This window comes from Phoca vitulina, unplaced genomic scaffold (assembly GCF_004348235.1).
Source record: "Phoca vitulina isolate PV1807 unplaced genomic scaffold, GSC_HSeal_1.0 scaffold79, whole genome shotgun sequence".
In the NCBI taxonomy this organism is placed as follows: Eukaryota; Metazoa; Chordata; class Mammalia; order Carnivora; family Phocidae; genus Phoca; species Phoca vitulina.
The window spans coordinates 5,739,985-5,762,793 of record NW_022589782.1 but is presented as its reverse complement, the minus strand read 5'-3'; the positions used below and the strand labels follow the sequence as shown (position 1 = coordinate 5,762,793).

The 22,809-nt window shown below is 45.8% G+C and overlaps 1 protein-coding gene across 12 annotated transcripts in view; it reads right to left on the bottom strand.

Moving 5' to 3' along the window:
* Nucleotides 1–22,809, bottom strand: part of TRRAP (transformation/transcription domain associated protein) — a 110,948-nt gene that overhangs the window by 60,921 nt on the left and 27,218 nt on the right. For 11 of the 12 annotated variants that reach the window (XM_032393996.1, XM_032393994.1, XM_032393999.1 and 8 more), the window contains 13 exons: nt 20,834–20,999; nt 18,992–19,248; nt 16,522–16,722; nt 13,917–14,068; nt 12,793–12,992; nt 11,206–11,423; nt 10,888–11,085; nt 10,056–10,316; nt 9,403–9,564; nt 7,313–7,409; nt 5,690–5,811; nt 5,208–5,378; nt 1,834–1,902 (listed from right to left, as the gene is read on the bottom strand). In XM_032393996.1, coding sequence (XP_032249887.1) covers nt 1,834–1,902; nt 5,208–5,378; nt 5,690–5,811; nt 7,313–7,409; nt 9,403–9,564; nt 10,056–10,316; nt 10,888–11,085; nt 11,206–11,423; nt 12,793–12,992; nt 13,917–14,068; nt 16,522–16,722; nt 18,992–19,248; nt 20,834–20,999 — 2,274 coding nt within the window. The remainder of the gene's footprint in view (nt 1–1,833; nt 1,903–5,207; nt 5,379–5,689; nt 5,812–7,312; nt 7,410–9,402; nt 9,565–10,055; nt 10,317–10,887; nt 11,086–11,205; nt 11,424–12,792; nt 12,993–13,916; nt 14,069–16,521; nt 16,723–18,991; nt 19,249–20,833; nt 21,000–22,809) is intronic. The other variant, XM_032394000.1, reaches the window with a different exon arrangement.

Sequence of the window (22,809 nt, the reverse complement as noted above, 5' to 3'; positions counted from 1 at the left end):
GGGGTCAGGCATTCTCCCCTGGGAGCGTAACGCTAAAACAGCAAACCTTCCTAAACATGGTGCTCGTGCAAAGCTCTGATCATCAGGGTACCCAGCATCACAGAAAAGCTTGTATTTGTTTTCTTACAAACAGTCGACTATTTAACATTGTCTTCAGTTGCAGGTTCTCAATCATGTAATATCATTTGGGGATTCAACCAAATGGGGACAAACTATGATCTAAGATCCATTCCCAATACTGAATAACATCCATAAAAAACGATCAGAGCTCAAGAGCAGAACGGCAGCTTGACCCTGGGCTGAGGTGATGAAACTGTGGGCATGCTGCCCAAACACCACAGCCTGAGGCCACCCCCACAGAGCTGGGTGTTCCCAGGCCGGTCAGGGAGTGGACTCCTATGATGGTCATGACACGTTTCTGCAGGAGCTGGAGGACTTCCTGGTGCCCACAGCTCCGTCTCCTGCCCACTGCCCCTGCCCCATCCAAGGAGCCCTCCGAATAACCTGCTGTCAACGGGGATGGAATCTTTCTGATCTAATGGAAATCATTCACTTGCCCCCTAGAGATTGTTAAATATTTATTCTAAAACTAACTGTGTGTTTCAGAGAATTAACAGATTATAAAACAGATATAAAATTTAGAGCAAAAATACCTAGCGGATGAGAGATGGGGAGGAAAAGCACAGAGGCACCTATACCTACTCCCAAGAGTTTAAGCTCTGAACATACACTCTGCTCTCCCCCACGAAGAGTTCCTGGTTTTTCCCTGTGTGTATGAATAACAAACCTTCAAAGAGGTCATGGTGGTATAACATTCCTAAAAAAAGTGTAAAATCCTGGTTTAGTTTTGCTTAGTTGGCTGTTTTTAGAAGCAGCAGGAATTGAGACTTACGTAAACAAAACACCTTTACACAGAATGGCCAAAACAAAGCATAATAAAGCCAAAAAAAAAAAAAAAATCCAAGTTGGGATGAAACACAGCATCCAACAAATACGCACAGGAAGACAAAAAGCCACGTTGATCATGCCCCTGAAGAGCTAGAGCATGCCCTCCTTAGGACACTGCTGTACAATTTCACCAGGTGTAACAGGACCTTAGGGAAAACACGATCCTACCGATAGGACAGTCATCAACTTAGAAAGTATTTTAAACAAATATTAACATATACAAATTAGATTCAAAACAGCAAAAACCATTATTTTTAAGAGTGAAGTCTTAAAATGACCAACATCAGACACGTAAAAAAATTTAAAGTAGTTTTCCCTTAAAGCCGTAAAAATGTGTTTTTGAAGTCCTGGCCGTTTGATTTTTGGCAAACAGTTGGGGTGGGGGAATCGGACCTGTCAACATACATGCCAGTATTTATGTGATGCTTTGCTACATTATCCTCAGTGTCTGAAGTCCTGAAACCTACACTCAGTTTCATGAGGCAGTGATGATGGGAAGCCATGGGAAACCACAGCTGAGGAATGCACCACCATGCAAACAGCAGCTGCCAAGAACATTCTAGAAAACATACTTTATACACTTTACAGCAAAACCAGTAAAATTAAAATACTAACATTTCAAGCTTCCCAGAATTCTCATCAACAAAAACGTATTAAGGTGAACAAAGGAGATTTCAAAGAAACACAAAAAAGAATGTTCAATAATTAAGAAAAATAAATGCAAAATGTAATGCTAGTAAAAGATGTTCAACAATTTACACAACTAGAATCACATAAACTGGGTTTCTGACCGGTATTTTAGTTAAAAGCACTGCTCCGATATTAACATTGCAAACAGCAGTGCCCGGCACGGTTGCCCTTCCCAGAAGCAAACAAGTCACTCACGTTTCCGTCGCTCCTCTGGCCCCCTTTGTGGGTGAGGACCACCACTTCCATCCACTTTCGTAGATGTTGCTGTTGAAAAAAACAACATCCTTAGACATCTTTCCCTCACACATGATCAGTTCAATTCCATGCTGTTCTTAGATGAAAACTCATAGGTAATCATTATTTTCCATCATAGTCAACATGAGGATGGCGGTGTTCAAATCTGAAACAGCCCGACCACTGAACTAGAGGGAATAACGGGCATTTGCCTCATGTCGCATGAGAAGGCTGAATTGACCCGGATGTCACAGAAAACGTCCTGAAACCTGGTCATCCCGATGCTGGCATTTTACTGCTGTGCTCCTATGGCCACCTTACTTTGCGCTGCACCTGTTCATGGAGAGCCTCGAGGAGCCAGGCACCAGGCCAGGCCCCCGGGGGGAAAGGGGAGCAGGCGGACATCATCCCTAGCCTCGTTCCAGCTCAGCTTCCAGTGGGGAGAACCAGGTGAAATACACAGTCACGGTAAGGGTTGTGAAAGAGGAACAGGAATCAGCTGGAGAAGGGGGTCAAGGTCAGGGAGAGCCCTGCTAAGGGAGACTCTCCAGAAGCTCAAGCACACCAGGCAGAGAAAAGGAGACACAAAGGCCCTGAAGCCACCAACAGGAAGGCTGGCCGCTGTATATGGCTAAGGAGTACTGGGCACAAGGGGGGCATGCGGGATGGGCCGGTGAGATGAGCACGGATCCCATTTGGTCAGAGGCTGCACAAATGAGTGCGAACAGGAAGCAATTCCCTTCTGTGCAGAACCAGGGCAATCGTTACGTGGTAAGACTCTGTGTTCTACGGCAAGAGCACGAGAAGAGAGATCCCTGAGCCCAGAGCAACTCTGGTCTGACCGGGGCACGCGGCAGCCAGGCTCCCAGCCTTGGTGTCCGGCAAAACCTGGCAGATAAGCACTCAGAGCCTACAGGTAAAACCACAAGACTATCCAAACAACAGAACTACCTTCACTTCCCACACCGTCCAAACTTGTTCTTCACATACTGAAGCCCTACGGGAAGTTAACTAGTTGTTTTAAAAAGAACTCCATGGTCAAAGAGGCTTGGGGACAGATGACTTAAATCCATCTAAACACTTACTGGGCCAGTGTTCCAAAGAACACACATTGAGAAACACTAAAATATACATGCTTTCAAAGAAACTAAGTACATTAAGCTATTTGCCAGTAAAATTCCTGGAAAGATATTAACAATCACCAAGATCTAGGTTCATGAAACTCTATCTTACTACAACAGCTACTCTACCAAAGATAAGAGAGGAACAAAACTAAAGGCAAAGGAAGCAGCCAGCTGCATTCCCTATTCACTCTGCTTTCAGATGCCCCAACGGAAAAAAATAACACTAAATTGTATATAAATTCACTTCTAGCTCAATAAGGAGCTATCCATGGCAAATACCCACATGAGAGACTTGAAAGTCAAATGTCCAGCAGTTCACATTTTTAAAAAGGCAAATTATCAGGGTTGTTTTCATGAATGCCCATCCTACACAGCAGGGCATCTTAGCTCTTAAAATTATGCTGAAGGCTTGAGCTGTTAACCTCAAAAACATATCATATGCAGGAAAACAAAGGCTCGGTGATCGAGCACGGCTCTAAAGAACAGGACTCAAAAGGGCCAATGTGTGCCTGACTGCCGCCCCACCCTTGCCCAAGTGCGGTGGGTACGGGACACATCAGAAGACCCCCCTCGGCACAGACCCTGGGCTGGACCCGGGCAAGGTGGGGGCCAGAGGAAAATGGCTGGACAAACGGCAACTCAGTCCTTCTTTATCCAAGTATGTCAACACTCTCTGCTTTCAGAGAAATTTTAACCCTTCTGAAAACAGCTCTCATGCCAGAAAAGGGGGAAAAAAATCCCCTCAACAAACTGGACACACAAACCCCCGGACTTCATTGTAGGGAGAAAAGACTCCTGGCCTACGTCAGAAACTACGACTCTAAGGCAGTAGAGCAGTCTCTTCAGACGGCTCTAAAAATTCTGGGCAACAACGTGCGCTGAATGAATTCCCAGCTCACAGCAAATGTGAAGGGTCAGCCTGGTGGGGAGCCAATCAACTAGCTGCCAACATGTCGCCTCCGGCAGGCAGGAGAAGGCAGCAAGAAATGGCAGTGGAGAGGGAAGAGATGCAAATGACAAGGCCGGGCCATGTGGAACACAGCGTGGGTCTCACACTGCAAGCACCGAGAGCTGCGGCGTGATGGCAGATAAAGCACGGATCTGATGTGCTCGCGTCAGGAAGTGACCGTGACCACACCTGTGAGGGTGTGCGTGCGCGGACACTGAAAGGGCGTGTGTGTTACACACATCTGGAAGCGAAAGAGCAAGGAGACTTTCGATTCGGAAAACTTACTTCCACGGAACACTGTTTCCCAGTAACACTCTAATAGGGCATCAGCTACAATTTTGAGGGCCAACCTTAAGACTACCAACTCCCAGTTAGGTGTTTTGGTCACTGTTCCCTTCTTAGGTGTCTGCAGATACGAAGAAACTGTATGTGAGGTAAAAAGCCGTGTGGTCCTCACACAGCCACAGATTTGCACTCCACACACACTACGTGTACTGCAGTTACCGAAACAAATACCTTCAGGACCCTGAGATGTCTAAATGGCCAGAGGCCACTTGAGAAACGTAAGCATGAAAAGTACGTGCACGTTTGCAGTCACTTACCCTGAAATCCTAAGTTATTTATAAACATCTACTTACCAGAAGCAAAACTGAACGAATGCATAAAAAAGTTAACAGCTGAATCTCCTGCATCTGTTTATACTTCAAATTTAAACACTGTCAAACAGGTATTTTATTTGCATAATTACTTCCTTGGTAATTTTAAAAACCCTAAAGACTTCTAAAGTTCTTACACGTTTTTCACTACATCGCTGTCTATAATAGCAAAAGACTGGGAGTAATCTAGATGCTCGTCAGTGGGGGAATGGTGAAATGAATTTTGGCATGTCCACGTACTGAAATATTATATAGCCATGAGACAAAAGGAAGAAGCACTTCATGTTCTGATCTGAAATGATGAGTAGTAAACAGAAAAAGAACTGTGTGTATATGGTGCTTCCTTCTGAGGAAAAGAATATACGTATGTCCTACTACAAATGTAAAACGTCTCTAGATAGACATACAGGAAACCATTAACACTGGCTGTCCCCAGGAAGGGGAGGTGGGCTGCTGGAGTTCAGGGACGGGAGACTTTCACAGTACCCTTTTCACACTTCCTGAATTTTAAACCACATATATATATATACACACATACTTACCTAAAAAAAAATAAGCTAAAATTTCAGGTTGATTACAAACTATGTTTAAATGCATTTGACTTACCATCATCTGATCACAAAATTTATCATTGAAGGAGTTTGGGAAGAGCCTGGTGACGGAGGTGAGACGATTCACGACATTCAGCGTCAAGCTTCGATAATCCCCCAGCATCATCAACAAAGGCCGCATATGCGTATGGATTTGATCTACTTCTATGGTAGCACCTTCCAAAAACTATTTAAAAAGAAAAGTTACAAAGGAAAATAGACAACAGAACATACTTTATAATAAACTCATTCACCTCTAGCAGCAAGTTTGTGGGCTGTTAACCACGTACATTCCAAAAATTTATGATGAAATGAAGACTAGTCATTACTGCTGAATATTTAAAAAAGGCTCAGCGTGACTAGGAAACAAGCGGAGACAGTACTGGAATCCAGTGTGTGTTCATGCGAGGCCGCCTTCCAGGCGTACAAACCAGGTGAACGGGAAGAACCCTGGAGACAGAACACACGCGCGTTCGCACGCACACGCCACTCACTCACCTTTCTCATGCAGGCTTCTCCGGCCTCCTGCAGCTCGCTGTTTGTGGAATTCAGGGCTTTGAAGAGTGCGGCGATGATCTTCTCCCTGGACTGAGGAAGGTAATTGCAGGCAGCAAGTGCATCTTTAGGGAGAGAGATCAATACAATTTCATTATTAACCTGAAAAACATATGAACAATTTCCTCGTCTAAAGGCTCTTACCAACCAACACCAAGTATCAATCACTGACGCACTTCCCAAGTGTCTGGCCTCGAGAAAGACCAAAGAACACATGGTGTCCTAACGCATGTATTCAGTGTTATCTAAGAGGGAAGTCAACAGCCTGTCAGAAAGGCCATGATAGATATTACCCCGTCCAGATAAAAGAAGGGCTGGAGGGGAAAAGAGGGGGCGCCCAGTGACACCCCTTCCTTAAGACATCCCCACACAGGGCGAGAGGATGGCTGAGCTGCGGGCAGACACGCACTGAAGTGACACAGAGGGCTGGCTTTGAACTCTGGTGCTGAGGGAACACACACACACGCAGCCTGGCTTCTCTTCCACTATCCGTGTCTCATCAGGCAGCCGCCTCCCAACGTGGGGGGTTAAAGGCTCAATCCTCTCTGTTAGCTCAGAGATAATACCTGCCCAAGAGCAATGCCCTTATTAGCCAATAGGACTACATGAGAGGCGCCGGAAGAAAGGAATCCCCACTGAAGAAAGAAGCTGCCAAACTTGGCTGCGGAGAGCGAGCCTCCCTCCCTCCCCCCCACCTGCTGTGGCTTCCACACCCCAGCCCCGCGCTCGAGCAGGTATTACGGTCTGCCTCTCAGCTCCTCCACCTCTAATTCAAGGAGGATTCTGGCAACATTTCACGTAGAGTATAAAAACCAACAAAGCAAGAGACCAAGCCAACTAAAAAAACTTGTACTGGGTATTTATCCACCAAAAAAAAAAAGTAGGGGGGACTGATGCTTCTAAGCGAGTAAAATTCAAGTGAGTAAAAATTCAACAATGTAGCTGACATTGCTCATGAAAGCCTAAAGGACAGCAGGATTCTCAAATGCTACCGAACCACTGAAAACCCTATGAAGGTTGTAGTAGATCTTCCTATATACTCCGATTTGGGCGAAACTGGCAACAAATGAACGCTAGGACTACTTTCTTCAACTACAGTGTTAGATTCATCAGTGAGCTACAGCATTTAGAGTTAATTACTATAAAGTAAAATACATAGTTTGTAAGACTAAACAATTGTTTAAATCCTAACCATCTATATAATCCACTGACATCTCATTATATCACTTGACAAATACACAAACATAATTATCCCACCTTAAAAGAACATAAAAAAATAAAACCCCCCAGGGCGCCTGGGTGGCTCAGTCGTTAAGCGTCTGCCTTCGGCTCAGGTCATGATCCCAGGGTCCTGGGATGAGTCCGACATCGGGCTCCCTGCTCTGCGGGAAGCCTGCTTCTCCCTCTCCCACTCCTTCTGCTAGTGTTCCCTCTCTCGCTGTCTCTATCAAATAAAAATCTTTTAAAAAATAAAAAAATAAAAATAATAAAACCCCCCAAAAGGCCACTGCCTCCTTGCACCTTCGTACCCATGACTCGTTTCAGACTTAATTCATATGAACTTACTTAATGCTGCAATTCGCAAAGGTACGAGTGACGGAAGACTCTTGTAACAGGGCAGCTTTGTTAAAGCGGAGTCTTCAGCCTCACACAAATTTAATAGCTGTAAAAGATAAAATAATTTAATTTAGCCAGCTCCTACTGTGAAGACACAGTAACCTTGAAAATAACAGAACACAGCAATCTTACCCACGCACAACACAATTAACAACTGACAAACTAAACTCACACCCTAGGGAATTTAGTACCGAATGTGACACAGCTTCCTTCTAAAGCAAACTCTGTCAACCTCATGAGTGAAATAAATTCTTAGATACTTTCTCACCCACTCTGACACCATTAACACTGTTTCTCGACCCAGGGGATCACTTGAACTGCAAATATATATGGCAGCTACGTCTCCCTCCTCATTCAGAGCTGCTTCCCAGTGCCATGGGCCAGTGTTCAACAAACACGTGCTGTAATTCAATACTGGAGTCGTAATACTTTCCCCAAGGACATAAAAGTATAAAGAAAGGAGTTGAAAGTCACCAAGAATATCGTAACTCAGAGATTCCTGTGGCTATCTTTCTGGACATTTTATCACACCCCAGTATATACTAATACATCTAATACACAAAATATCATATATGTTGTTCTATTACTGTTTTCCCCTTCTATTTACATCCTGGGAAAATGGTATAAACTTTACCGTTACCTTTTTTCCCTTAAAGATTCCTACTTAGTAAAAGATTTCAAGAAAAGGATATATACTAAAAAGCACTTCAGGCCACCACCCTACTCCACTCCATCACCACTACTCTGCTCCTATATAAACCATGTGTGTGTGCCCACAAGTGTAGACAGACATCTGTGTCTGTAGCTCCCTCTAGACAGAGAGTGAGAGCATACACCAGAACACGAGCATACACCAGAGTCACCTGGGAAACTTGTAGAGGGTCCGTCGGTCGGTCTGACCCTAACCCTCCAGGGAGAGGACTCAGGAGTCTCTATTTTTAAAAGGACCCTCCCGTGTTCTGATGCAGCTAGTGTACTGATAAACACCTGGGAAACCAGCTGCACTCCCTGAGATTTATCACTTAACACTACCAGGTGCTGGTCTTAAGCATAGTGAGGAACTTTCCACATAGGTTAAAACACATCTGCCTCTGGAACCACCAAAGGCAGACTTCCTCCCATTCCCCAGTGGCTCTCCTAGAACCTCTGTCAGGTCATATGAACTATGACTCTTACACAAGGGATACAACAAGGTATAAAAGATCAAAGCTAGACCATGTGATCATAGGATTCTATGTCCAAGCAAATACATAGGACTTAAAAACTCAAGAGGCAAATTTTTCATAATTGGAAATTCAAACTTAGTGTGGATCAGAAGAACTTGCCTCCTTATGACTTTTACTTCAGTTTACTCTGATAATGCCTCCAGCGTAGGACTTAGGTCTTAAAAAAATTTCACATTGGGACTGATCACCAGACCATTACTGTATTCTACGAATTAATGCTTAGTGGAATTTGACTGTATCTACAGTTCAATCTATTTCTCTCTGTCTAATGTCACCCCACACTAGAATGTTTACAGAGAGAAACACCTGTAGGATGCCATCTGCCATTGCCCCAAACGAGAATAATCGGTATCTATAGCTCCCGGAGAGCTGTCAGAGCTAAATAATGGCATTCATGTGAAGTCAGTTCTCAACAGCACACGACACATTCTTAAGTGACAAATACGTTCAATACACTGGCACGTTCCCTGAGCCAGTCTTATTCTGGGCACCAGCTGATGACAGTGATCAAAGCGGAGAGTCCATCTTTCTCCAGATTACATCCTTAAGGCTCTGCAGAGCAAGGTGCCCTGGAGAAGGCTACCAGAGCTCTAAGCACTCCGAACACAGCCATGTCTGGTGGAACCTCTCCAGTCAGCAGGCCTACCTCCTACCACATACCTGCGCAGGGCGCTGTGCCAAGTTAGGGCTGGTTACCTGGGGTCATCACCCGTGCCTTCTCTGAGTGCTGCCTGACCAGTCTTCGCGCACAAAGACAGGTTACCAGACACACGTCATCACCATCCACACCACGCCGCACCACCACCCCCCTACCTCTGTGTAGAACACCTTATGCTCCACCACGTTAAGATCCATTGTGAAGAGCCTGGGCTGCAATGTGGTGCAGAACGTGTTTCCCTCCATCAGGCCAATCTGCGCATTGGCAGGCTGATGTCTGAGCAAATGCTTCTTCGGCGGGACCATATCCTGGAGGACCTGGGGGAGGCAAGGAGGAAGCACTACCAACCAGCCATCCCTTAAAGAGCAAACACTGCTCACCACAATATCCTAAAACAACTATCAGGCTGGAAACCGTGAGATGAAAAGTTATGATGTCCCTTTAGTGCGGCAAGGGAGGGCACATTCCATGTGCTAAAACTGGCTGGTGGATAGCAACGTGTCAGATACACTGAACTAAGTCTCCCGAGTAACCGCTCTCAGACGACGTAAGAAAAGAGCGACCAGACTGGGGCTACAGAGACCCAGGCAGCCAGCCTTCTGTTCTTTTGATGCTGACGACTGTGGATGGAGCCGCTGATACCAGGACATGCTTTCTGCGTATCTGAGGTCAGAGAGAGCACGTATGGTAGCGCCTTGTGAAGTGGACACGAAATTACAAATTACATATCCTCTTCAAGTCAGATTTGAAGGAGAAAGGTCTCAAAAGTATTGCTCAAATATCCTAGTTCCAGGGACAGAAATCTCACCTCTTTATGAGGTTCCATGATCACAGTGACACTTTTTCCAGTGACCTGGGCCAAGACCTGCAGTGAATGCATGGCCTGTTTTCTCACAGTGGAATTTGGAGAGGTGACTTCTCGAACCAAGTCATGCGTCACATGGTGAAAGGACTTCTCCTGAGCTGCCACGATCTCTTCGGCTCTCTCCTCATCCTTTAAAGGTGTCGCGCATCTCATCAGAAGCTGTTCCAGGGTGGTCTTTGCCATGGCGACGGCCCCATTGGAAACCTGCAGGTGAGGGACTCCTTAGAATGAAAGGGTCATTCACTGTGGGTCCACCCCCCCACCCCGCCCCAGGTGAGCTAATTTAACAAGACTACTTCCTAACCTTCATACAGTACTTCAGTGGCTAAATCACCTTAGTATTCCTGTATGTCACTCAGAAAAGAAAATGGGGATCTAGACAAACTCCTTGTATTTCCCAAATGAATAAGCCAGCAAGGCCCCCCACATTCGATTTGAGTTATACTTGGGCACAGCTTCATGAAGAATGCAACTTCCTGAGAAACTCCTGCAGCACGTGCACTATTTAGCCCCACGGCAAGAGTGAGCAGGATTATTTCCCTCTACAGATGTGCCGTGTTAAGTGCTCTGGTCTGGGACAGTTCTTTATCAATGCAGACAGACACTCAGGTAACCAGGGAAGCCTATGGGGCCCTGATCTGCCCTCGTATTAAAGATGCTGAATGAAATCTAGGTCTAGGAGAGCATGTGGGCACAAGTTCCTCATACTAACTATTCTGTAGGCAAATCAGCTTTAGGAACCGCTTGGTTCGGTTTGGGGTCACCCATCACCTACCTCTCCAGTCAAGTCCATCATGACAAAGAGAAGCGCTTTGAGGAACGTCTGCTGGTTCTGGAGAACCCAAGTGAGAGGCAGCCGCTCCATGAGGAACTTAATGGACACCACACCCCCCAGCTTTGCATACCAGGCCTGCTCATAGCAACAGGCGCACAAGCGCTCGACGATGTAGGAGAACAGCGGCAACTGGCACGCCTGGGGAGAAAACACAGGCACACCGTCCTGTTATCCCCACTCCGGTAACCAGTTTCTAGAATGACTACCCACAAGCACCGATATGCCCCAAGTAGCAGATGCTCCTCAGCCCTTCCTTACCCTCTCCTTTGAGCCCAGGATGATACTTGCAACATCAAATATGACAGCCAGGGCCACCTCCCCAATCTTGCAAAGTTCCTTCTCTTCATATGCCATACAAATAGCGATTGCATCAATAAGGACCAATGGATCCATTCCTTTCGACCCATTTTCTTCGCTGTGAAACATGGCTGTGCTGGGCTGGCTGCCCACCTGGTAGCAAGGTAGCAGGAAAGGACCTGGAAGAGAGGCGGCGGCCACGGGAGAAAGTAGAGCTTAGGTACATGCACGTTCTTGTCCCTCAAATGGCAAAACCACCTCATTATAAAGTTTATTTTTTTAGTAATCTCCATACCCAACGTGGGGCTCGAACTCACAACCAAGATCAAGAGTTGCAAGCTCCACCGACTGAGGCAGCCAGGCGCCCCAAAACTACCTCATTTTTTACTTTGAGGTTCGGAGCTCAGTAAAAGCCAGCACTGGTACTTTCGACCAACTTCCGTTAAACTGCAATTACTTGTGAACTAAGTGGTCTGATTCGTACTAAGGCTCTTTTTCTGAATGTTCTCCATTATAAACTGTGTTCTTTTTAGATTTTCTCTATGATAAAGAGAACCACGTATCTTCTTTTAAAAAAATCATTAAGGGTCAAGGGGTACAGCAGAGAAATGAGTATGGGCTACACTCTAGATACTCCTGACACAGAGAATAATTAAAAAGCAACCCAGCTATGACACCCAGCCCACACAGAGAACAATCTGCTACGAATTAACGCCTCCCAGGTGCCGGGCAAGATGGGTGCTCGCTATCAAGAAGCTTACAGATCTGCTGGAAAGACGTTAACAGAGGAACACTGAGAAACGATCTCAGATCAACGGGATAGCAATGACTATTCGGGCCAAGGGCAAGAAGAGTTACAAGGGGGAAAGTTCTCAGTGTTCTGCAGCATTCAGAGAAAGCTGCTTTGTCCACCTGGAGGGTGAGGGGCCTCGGGGACACAGAGTGCCGCAGCGCTGTTCCAGTGTGTCTACCGACCAGCGCTGGTCTGTCTTCAGACCAGTGTTCAGAAACTTCTACAGCAATTGGCAGTGTCGGGACACTTTGTCTTTTGCAAGAGCACCAGTTAGCGGTGGATTAGAAAGAGAAACAAGCAGACAAACAAGAGTGGCCCCCCCGCCAATCCGGAGCCTGAGGACCCCGCAGCAGAGGCGGGGAGCAGCAGGGAGGAGCACCGCAGAGAGGAGCCGGCCGAAGGGCAAGGAGGGGAGGCTGGGCCTTGGCAAAGAACACATGGGGGGAAGACCAGCCATGAGGGAGACCACAAACTGTCTCATACGCAGATTGTCCGAAAGTATTCCGCCCCCATTTTCATGAAAAACAAAGGGTGGAAATCTTCCACGAGGTGCACTGTACAGAGAAACTTGGTAACGATTTTCAAGTCACTATTGCACCCGTCACCAAAATACCAATTACCCTGCAGTAAGCGGGAAATCAGAAAACAAAGGCCAAGAAGGAACCAGCCAGACGGCTCCTCCGAAGCACCACGTCCCGATGGCATTTCTGCAGCCGCCCAAGCAAGTCCCACAACCACCTCCTCCGCCCACTCACCGCACTGCTGGGCGACTGCCACCATCGTGTAGTGGCGGATCAAGCTGGCGACGAAGGGCAGGGCGCTGGGCCGGAGATCTTTAATGACAGCAGACATGAACGCCCCGGTCAGGGCCTGCTCAAACGTCTTCCGAGCTGGAGTGTCTTGTGCTTTGTAGCGATGCGATATGATGACATTAGGTATGGTCTTTTCTGTAAAGCTGGAAGATAAAATCGAGTCCATCCTAACAACACTGAAATCCTGAGCTGATGAGCCCACCAGGACTTACACGATGAATTTCATTATGAACGTTTATAACCGATGGTTCTAGAGACCCCCAGTATGTTCTACATAACACAGAGCACAGGCGATGAATCAGAGCCATGTTACAACGTGGCAGCAGATTCAGTATTTTTATAGTTTTTAAATAAAGTTGATGTCTGACTTTGATTTTTTTTTAACTAAGTAAGCCAAATTCTAAGAAGTAACCCCATCGATGAGCAAACAGAAATGAAAAAAAGCTTAAAGACTGCTATACACCCGTTATGTGTTGAAAAACCACCCCACGGGAACAGCATCAGACGAGGTTACAGACCTCACTGACAGCATGTGTACCACCCGTCACTGATGCCGTGAGCAATGTGAAAACACACAGGGAAGGTCCCTCCCCCGAAACGTGGGACACAGCAAGGTAACATACACACGTGATCACACAAGACTATCATCTAAGGTCACAGCCCTAACTGGTAAGAGTAAAATACAAGTATCACGGGACAAATATTTGGGGAACGAAAGGATCACTGTGGACCAGAAAAGCAAAAGATCCACTGAACATCTGCCATATGCCAAGCACTATGGATACACGAGTGAGCAACGGGAGAGAAAAGCGCAGGACCGTTGCCTCCTGAAGCTGACAACCTCAGGGAGAGGCAACCATCAGGAACACGACGACCGAGGTAAACTCTAATTCTCAAGCACCTCCTGGTTTCTCCTCTTCATTTTCTCTAAAAGCCCAGAAAAGCACCACTAGGCAGGTAAACTCGCAGGAGCACACTTAGCGCTAGGAAATCTGGGAGGTCCTCTGCACCCCTACGTCCTGACGTCTAAGATGCACCGATCACAGGGAACCACATTCCCAACATACTTAGGGTGTGCGAGAAGCTGGTAGAGGGCGTGTTTATTGTCCTCTAGACTCATCATTGCCACCAGGAAGCACTTGATCACCTCCCACGCCTGCCTCCGGTAGTAGGGCTCAGTGTTGGCACTTTTCAGGCAGTCCAGAGCGGTTTCAATGGCCTAAAACAACAACAAAGAAATACAAAAACTATGTTTATGCAGAAATTATATGATTACTCAATTCTCTATTTATTTTTAAAGATTTTACTTGCCAGAGAGAGAGAGCACACAAGTACACAAGCACGGGGAGTGGCAGGCCGAGGGGGAAGCAGGCTCCCTGCTGAGCAAGGAGCCCAATCCCAGGACCCCGGGATCATGACCTGAGCCACAGGCAGACGCTTCACCGACTAAGTCACCCGGGTGTCCCACTCAATTCTCTCTTTAGAAGATAAAAGGGTTTTCTTTATTATTTTTTTTTTTCCCCAGAAAACCTACATAGCTACACACACATTTTATCCTACTCAGGTTGAGAAGGAAGGCGGGGGAAGGCACAATCACACACAAAATCATGTGAAGCCTTTAACAGCTAAGAGGCTAGTCACCCTTAAGGACAATTACACACCTATCACTCAAAAAACTGATCTGTGTTCAGGAGGCAACATTTCCCCAGGCTGTGTGCGAGGAAGCAGAGAGGGGCTGCCAGGGACAGCAGCTGCCCTGCAGGCTCACACGTGGCCACACTGAGCAGGGGCACAGCTCCTCGCTGAGTCACCCCTGGCTTACGGGGCTAATTTCGGAAGTGGTTAAGGATCAATGTAACCTTTAAGCCAATTCCCTGCCAAAAGAATAAAGTATCGCGAAGTGTGCCCAAAGGGGATTATCTGAATGGGGATTCCCTGGCACTCGGCTTGGCCAGGCTGCTTCTTCCCTTGGCCTCGGCAGCCCCTCCGCCCTCAGCCGTCAGCTGCTGGGAAACCGGCCCCTCGTGCACCTCAAGTCCGTGTGGGGCTGCAGGAGGACTTGGAAGCCTCTCTTCAAAACTCGGTTTCTTCTCGGGGGAAAAACTACTCCTAAAGAGATTTTCTGGCTCTGCTTAGTCTATGCAGAGGTCAAATACAGGTCAGGTACCTTAGTTTTCACTACTAATACCCACCAGCCCTGACAAGGCCGAAGCAAACAGAATCCTGTGCAAAGGAAATTACCTAAAATGTGGGAATGTGCTACTAACACAGGATGTTCACTATAGCAACTTTCAATGTAAAGACGGACTTTTAGCTGTAGTCTCTTAGGAGGAAACTAGTGTTTAACTGGCAGATATTTTTTAAAAGGCTTGGGTGAGAAGCTGGGGTTACACCTTCCCCTGAGGTCTGGAGAGGACCCCCATCCATGGGACGGGGCTGGGGGAGGGTCAGGGACAACGCATGCGCGTGAGGAAGTGTGGGGACAGGATGACTGAGAGATGATGATGGAAAATAACTAGAGGGACATTTACCCATGATGGATATCATTCCTCCCAGATGTTAAGAGGTCGTTAAAAAAAAAAACCAACCACCACAGAACCCACTAGTGGGTAAATTCCGTACACAGACAGGCGAGCAGGCAGGGCTCCATGGTATGACACACCAGGACAGTTAGCCTGAGCACAGGGAGAGCTTTGAGTCGCTCCAGGCCGCAGAATGCTGGTTTAAGACCAGATCTTCAAGGAGTTCGGGAATCCCAGCTGGCATCTGGCTTATGAAACAGCTGAGACACACAGATGCACGCAAAAGGCTACTCTCACACCCTTTAAAAAAAAATACCCAGTCTATAATGGCTAGATAATGGTAACAAAAGCTGTTAAGACAAGGTGGAAAAAGGCTGGCTCTGTGATAAGGGGGAGAGTCGACCTTGACAATATAGATGAGAACCAGGTGGAACAATATGCATGTGACAAAGGACTGGGAGGGCTCAGTCAGGTGAGTGGGAAACAGCTTTCAATAAAGATAAAGCAAAGGTAGCAGAGTGGGACACTCTGGCAAGATGTTGGGGACACAGTCTGTCCATTTTTTACCCAATGAAACAGGAGTTCTAAATGGCAGATGGAGAGAGAACAAAGAGCTGTCTGCAGCGGGCTAAGGAGCCAGGAGAGACAGCAGGTGCTCAGGAGTGATAAGTATTGGATTAACCTGGGTTCTAAACGACACTTGAAGTAAAGCCTGCCAGGCATCAAAACAGACTAAGTTCAAGCGGAGGATGTGCTGGGTATCATCACCTGCTGCTCTGTCAGGAAAGATGAAACTGCTCAAGCGTCCAAAGTTCTCACGCAGCACACCTCCCCCGGCCTTCTGGTGTGATGAAAGGCCCCTTGCCAACCAAGCTGGTCCCCAAATACTTTCCGTACTTTGAGTCAGAAATTCCCTAAGGGGCACCTGGCTGGCTCAGTCGATAGAGCATGCGACTCTTGATCTCAGGGTTGTGAGCTCGAGCCCCACCTTGGGTACTGAGATGACGTAAAAATAAAATCTTTAAGAAAAAAAAAAAATTCCCTCTCAAGAAAGTACATGTTTTATTTATGTATTTTCAAATAGAAATCAGCGTTCTTAAAATGAAATGTGTAGGATCTTTAAGAAGCTCCTGAAAATTTCCAAATTTACCTTCTCCATCGGGAGCTGAAGAGATGCTTTACAATCGGAAAACTCCACCGTGATACTTGGGCCTTGAACTTCAGTCACAACATAGTGCAGCTTCTGGGATTCCTTCAACATCTTCCTGTTACTGCCACCAAATTTACCAAGGACTCGGTAGGCCACGTGAGAAATGCTATCAGCAGGATTGCGCAGGGTGCGCCATAAAGCCTACAACCCAACACACTTTCATTAAAATCCTTTCAAGGTGATGCATTCTCGTGGTTCATAGATCATAATTCGCAAATTATAAAAGACTATTTAGCAAAAATTCTTCCTCCCATCTCTGTCCCCCAAACATGCACTTCCCCTTCTTGGGAGAAAACCACTGTTATTAGTCTTGTGTGTCCTTCCAGAAACATTTTGTCTTTAAAGAAAATGCACACATAAACATAAATATCCTTCAATGCCCCTGAAATACAAACGGTAGCATATGATAAGTATCGCAGAGCTCAAAAGCAAGAAAACTAAGCAACATATGGTTTAAGCATATATACAAAATAGGATCAGAAGCATGGAGAGAAATGCTAATTACTGATAAAGTTCTTGTCCTGGGGTTTGATGGTGAGTTCTCAGGTTTTTACTATTAGGCTTTATAATGTATAAACATGACATTCCTACAAATAAGACAGATAAACTATCTTACACATTTCAAACCTCACATTAGAAAGGATGGTGAAGAGGGGAAACACGGATCATGACAGGACCTGCCTTACAGGAATACATGACAAGGACGTGTACCTCGTACTTACAATTAGTGTAAGGACCACACGCACTCACCTGTTTCAAAAAATTCTTGCCAATTTTCCCACATTCCCTTACCTGGACTATCTTAAGTCCTAAAAATTACTATGTCTGTCTATTTAAGTCAATTTTCTTAAATCACTTTCCATAACAATGTCAGATAGACAACATAAAATCTTGAACTTTTCTTTAAAGCAAAATTTCAATTTCTCTTACGTCCCTAAAGGTACAAAAAGACTTGTCCTTAATGAACACCTGTTGAGAGGTGCTAAGCCTCCCTACCTCCACCCCGGGACCCAGCCCAACCACTCCTCATGTATCCTCAGGAAAGGGAAATTCTGCTTCACTCCCCAGGAGGGGGCGGCATTGGGAATGAGTGCTGGTTGATGGGATCAGAGAGAGATGCTCCTTGTCTAGTGTGGGAGCGGGGGTGGGGAGTTTACTGTCTCTCCAAAAGCAGGAAGTCTCTCCTTAGGGCTGTCTGCCCCATGGAATGGCAAGAGGCCCACGAGCCCATCCCTGCCTCCTCCTCCTCCTGCATGGTGCTCACCAACACCTGGATCAGGCCCATGGTCTGCCTTCCAGAACCAACAGTGCTGTTCTTGAGGTAGGCTCTTGGTCGAGTCTCCAAATGACAACTGGGAGAGTGGACTTAGGGCCCTGACCCGACCTTCAGTATCATCCTCTCCCACCTAGATGGAGCCCAAATCAGGACTGGTGGGGTTAAGTCTCCCACGCCCAGCCTCAAGTGCATGCTGCAGTTTCCAATCTGGACTCCTATCTTTTAGGAGTTAGGGAGTCTCCATCATATAAAGCTGGCGTTCTGACCCCCTCCTTGGGGCCAAATACTCTATACCAAAGGGGCAGATGAATAAGTAACAGGCACCCTAAACCTCTAACAATTACTATGTTATGAATCAATACGACTACAAAACACGAAGAAAATACCTGATATTTTTTTTATTTTTTATTTTTATTTTTTTTTTTTAAAGATTCTATTTATTTGACAGAGAGAGACACAGCGAGAGAGGGAACACAAGCAAGGGGAGTGGGAGAGGGAGAAGCAGGCTCCCGGCCGAGCAGAGAGTCCGATGTGGGGCTCGATCCCAGGACCCTGGGATCATGACCTGAGCCGAAGGCAGACACTTAACGACTGAGCCACCCAGGCGCCCCAAAAATACCTGATATTTAAATATACAGACTCTCATGAAGAAAAAATACAGAATGTTTTCACAACAATCTCCTTGATTACCTGCTTCATTTCCCTTGACCCCAAAGTGGACACCTGCGCTTCCCTTAGGAGTCTGCTTCTCTTTACTGTGGTATCTCAAGACCTTCTGTGGATACAGAAAGGATCTCCCTGGCAGCACACAGTAACTGTAACACCTGCCTTCATAAGTCATCAACTGAATGAGGACGTGCCCCATGTGAAAGCCCTCCGAAAAAGGGAAATGCTACAAAACGAATGTCTACTCCATACACAGAGTATTTCTTCTTATCTTTTCGTAAGCCAGAAGACTCCTAAAGTTGAAAGCTACACCACTTCATCTTGCAGAGAGCCCAACGTGGGGCACAGGGAGCTCAATGGAGGCCCGTCACTTCTGGAAACCACTAGCCTAAAATTCCCAGTAAAAACTAGATACGTGAGCACCCAACGTCCTGCCCTGTGCTGGCACTGGTGAGAACTCGAGCTTACCTGCATGAGCTCCGCGCGGACTGGCTGAATGTGGTCATAGAGGAAATCAGGCTGCAGGTTGTCCACACACAACTCCAGGGTCCTCAGGCCTTGGCTGACCAACGTCTGCGACCCATTCAGAGCAGACACCAAGGGGTCCATCAGCATGGGCAGGTACGGCAAGAGCGAGCTCAGCCGCACGGGCACCGTGAGACACAGCTCCACGAAGAGGTCCTTCATGTGCTGCTTGTGCAGACCGCTCTGCAGCATGTTCAGCCCTAAACACGGGGTTTGCGGACATCAGAGAGGACAGTTACTCCCAGACAGGCCGAAGTCAACTGTACCAAATAACGGTTCCGCCTTTTATTATCAACATACCTTTTCTGTAACCATGACCCCTTCTGTCGGTCATGTTCACAGTAACAATAGCAGGCTGAACACAATTCTAAATTATAATTTAAGCTATAATTACTTAACATCAATCTTAATGAAACAGTTAATATTATACATAGAGCTTTTAAAAATCGTGTTACGTGGGGCACCTGGGTGGCTCAGGCAGCTGAGTGTCTGACTCTTAATTTTGGCTCAGGGTCCTGAGATGGAGCCCCACGTTGGGCTCCGTGCTCATTGTGGAGCCTGTTTGGGATTCTCTCTCCCTCTGCCCCTCCCACCCCTCAAAAAATAAATAAATAAAAATCCTGTTATGTTTGTAACAAGCCCAATCCAAAGACACAGACCAGTAAGATGCATTCACCTCATGCTTGAGGTTTACAACTTTACATCTTTTATCAGGCTTCCAACAGACCACAGTTGAGGTCTATGCTGTAAAATAAACGTTTTCTTTAAAAAAATCCACTTTTGTTTCCTATCAATAGAGAGGAACTTCCTTTTTACAAAGTCAACCTCCCCACTCTTCACGAGGGTACCCTGAACTCCTTCCTAACCGAAACACGTCAGATCAGGACGCGCCCCGAGTGCTCAGAGACAAGCTAGAAAGGATGGAGAGACCCAGAGAAGAGGTGCCACAGCAGCATCACTGGATTCAGAGTCGAGGAGGAGAGGGGAAGACCAAGTTCCCAGAAGGGGATCCACCTGAACACAGCGAGGTAGGGAGAAATGAGCTTGGGGACAGCACAGAGAATGCAGGGGGAGGAAATCAGACTCCTCAGAGCAGAGGGCTCGGCTGGGGATGACCAGAGATGGGGTTAAATATGGACAACGGAGCTGGATTACGGGTGGTGCACTTAGGGCCATGTTACAGGCAATGTGGTCAACCATTTCCCAATGGCTCCTAAGTATCGTATGTTCTCTTTAAGGAGCCCCTTTTTTAGCTCTGTATCTTGGAAGCATTCCTGCTTACATGGCAATTATAGGATTCTGTTTATGCAAATGTGCAATAAAATAAAAATATAAACTCATAAATCAGCTTTATAATTGTCTTTTCCCTGTCTTACTCCGATTCTCTTTCAATCTAGGGATCCCTGACATTATTACTAAGCAGCCCTAGAAACCATTTTCTAGGCTTATTACCAAAGGCTACAAAAATACAACCAAAGCCTGACCAGGGTGATGAAAACCTTCCAACTCTGTTCAACTTCGAGCAGGGAGGGGAAGGTCCATCCCTGAACAGGAGGGCTCCCTTCAAAGTCCCACTGCCTTTAAAGAGAGTGGGACACAAGGATGGATGGATGGATGGATGGACACACACACACACACACACACACACACCCCCGGCAGGTGACATACACATCCACCCCCTTACCATGACCTTCGCTGGGTGCAGAGGATGAACCCCACAAACACAGGCAGCCAAACTCATACGTGCACACAAGACTAAAAGGCAACCAAAGTCACTGCTCTGACCTTGCAGGAGGTTTGGTAGGAGAGGCAAAAACTCCTGATACAGGAGGTCATGGCTGCCTCCCCCAATGGAGCGGAAGAGAGCCCGAAGAAGCAGGAAGTAGTTATAGGGTTCTTTGGCAGTCTGTGCAAGCTCCATGGAGCTGTTCACAATCTTGTGCAGGTGGGGCTGCAGGGTGGAGAAAAGGCAGGTTAATAGGCTCTAAATGAGGAGGGGCCACACCAACAGTTCAATGCAAACAGGAATGGAAGGTAATTCTGATGACTTCATTCCAAAAGGAAAAACAAAACAAGACCTTTCCAACCTTTATTTGGCTCAAATTAATTGGTTTTAAAATATATGCTGGTTTCCACCAGGATGGCCGCAAAAGAAGCATTTAATAGGTTCCTACGTTACTGTGTAGTTACCTGATGTTGAAAAGGTGACACCCTTTTTTGGCCCTGCAATTCCTGTGAATATGGTCACTTCCTTTATAAGACTAAATCATCAAACAAGATGAAGATGTCCATTTCCTATAACAATCTAAGTGCAAAAATCACCTAAGGGAAGTGAAACTTCACTATCAAATATGATACACACACATTTTGAAGAGCCGCAAAAATTGAGATCATAAGGGGGCATCTGACTCTTGATTTCAGCTCAGGTCCTGATCTCAGGGTGGTGAGACCCAGGTACGGCTCGCACTCAGTGCAGAGTCCTTGTCCCTCTCCCTCTGCCCCTCCTCCCGCTTGCCTGCTGTGTACGTGCGCTCTCACTCAAATGAATAAATAAAATCTTGAGAAAAAAAAAAATTGAGATTATAAGGTTTTGAGAGACTTAATCGGAAAAAAATGGGTATTTCTTTAATAAAAAAAAGCACTTTATTAGCTTATAATAGCTTTAATTAATATTTTAAGCCAGATTAGCTTTTTATCTTGTACTTTTCAGGTCCTGGTTTTAACATGTGACAGGTCAGGCTGCACGTGAAACATTTTACAGGCATATTTAACGTGAACTGAGAAGTGCTGTGTGGTCAATGACACAGTTCCCAATCTGCTGTCATAGGTGGCATGACAGATTTATTTTACAGACTAAATCAACCATATCTATTATTTTGACAAAAAGTTCGATGAAATTTCTTCTTTGAATGTTTTTCCGGAACAATACTCCAACAACCTACCATTAGGGTTTGTTCTGTTTTTGTTGTTGTTGTTCTGTATCTAACGTTAGCAAAATTTAAATTTTTTGACGATACCAAATCATGCGGACACAGACTGAAATCAAATATTTCTCCTTAGAAAAATTCAAGTATTTTTCTTTCATATGAACACGAAAGTAATGTCAAGGTTGTTGACAAGTGATTACTCTAGAACTGAAAAACTCCCTAAGGAAACAGTCACATAAAAGCAGAGATGACCGGTGCTCTTTGTCACCATCTGTACTTTTACTACTCCAGGAAAAAAAAAAAAAGGATCTTGTTTACTTCTTCAGAATTCCCCCACAGGAAGACATCACTCTTCAGAGACAACTGGTGATAACATTCTACTTTCTGCAAGAATTAAAATATTCTGCCTTCAGTGGAAGTGAATTTTTATTAGGTTTTCTGTTATACCATCTGCTGCTTTTTCAGTGGTAGATGGAACCACGGGTAAGTTTTTTAGCCATTTGCTAAAATCAAATAACTGACGACATCAAATTATACTGCATTAGTCATCCACAAAAATGTCAGGACGCACATCCCTCCAAGACAGTATTAATAAGGAATACAAATTGGTTAGAATTCTTCATATAAAGGGGGAAAATAAACAACTGGTCCCGAAATGAGATGTTCACATATTGCCACAGAAAATAAGAACACAGAGTAGAAACAAAGTTAAAGTGGAGGAAGGCTAACGTCATCAGAACGGTTACAAAGCCAACTGTTTCTCTTCACCTAGAACTTGGTGAAAACATTTTCTCCTTCTTTGTTCCTTTCCATCGCTCAGTTTTTAAAATAGGA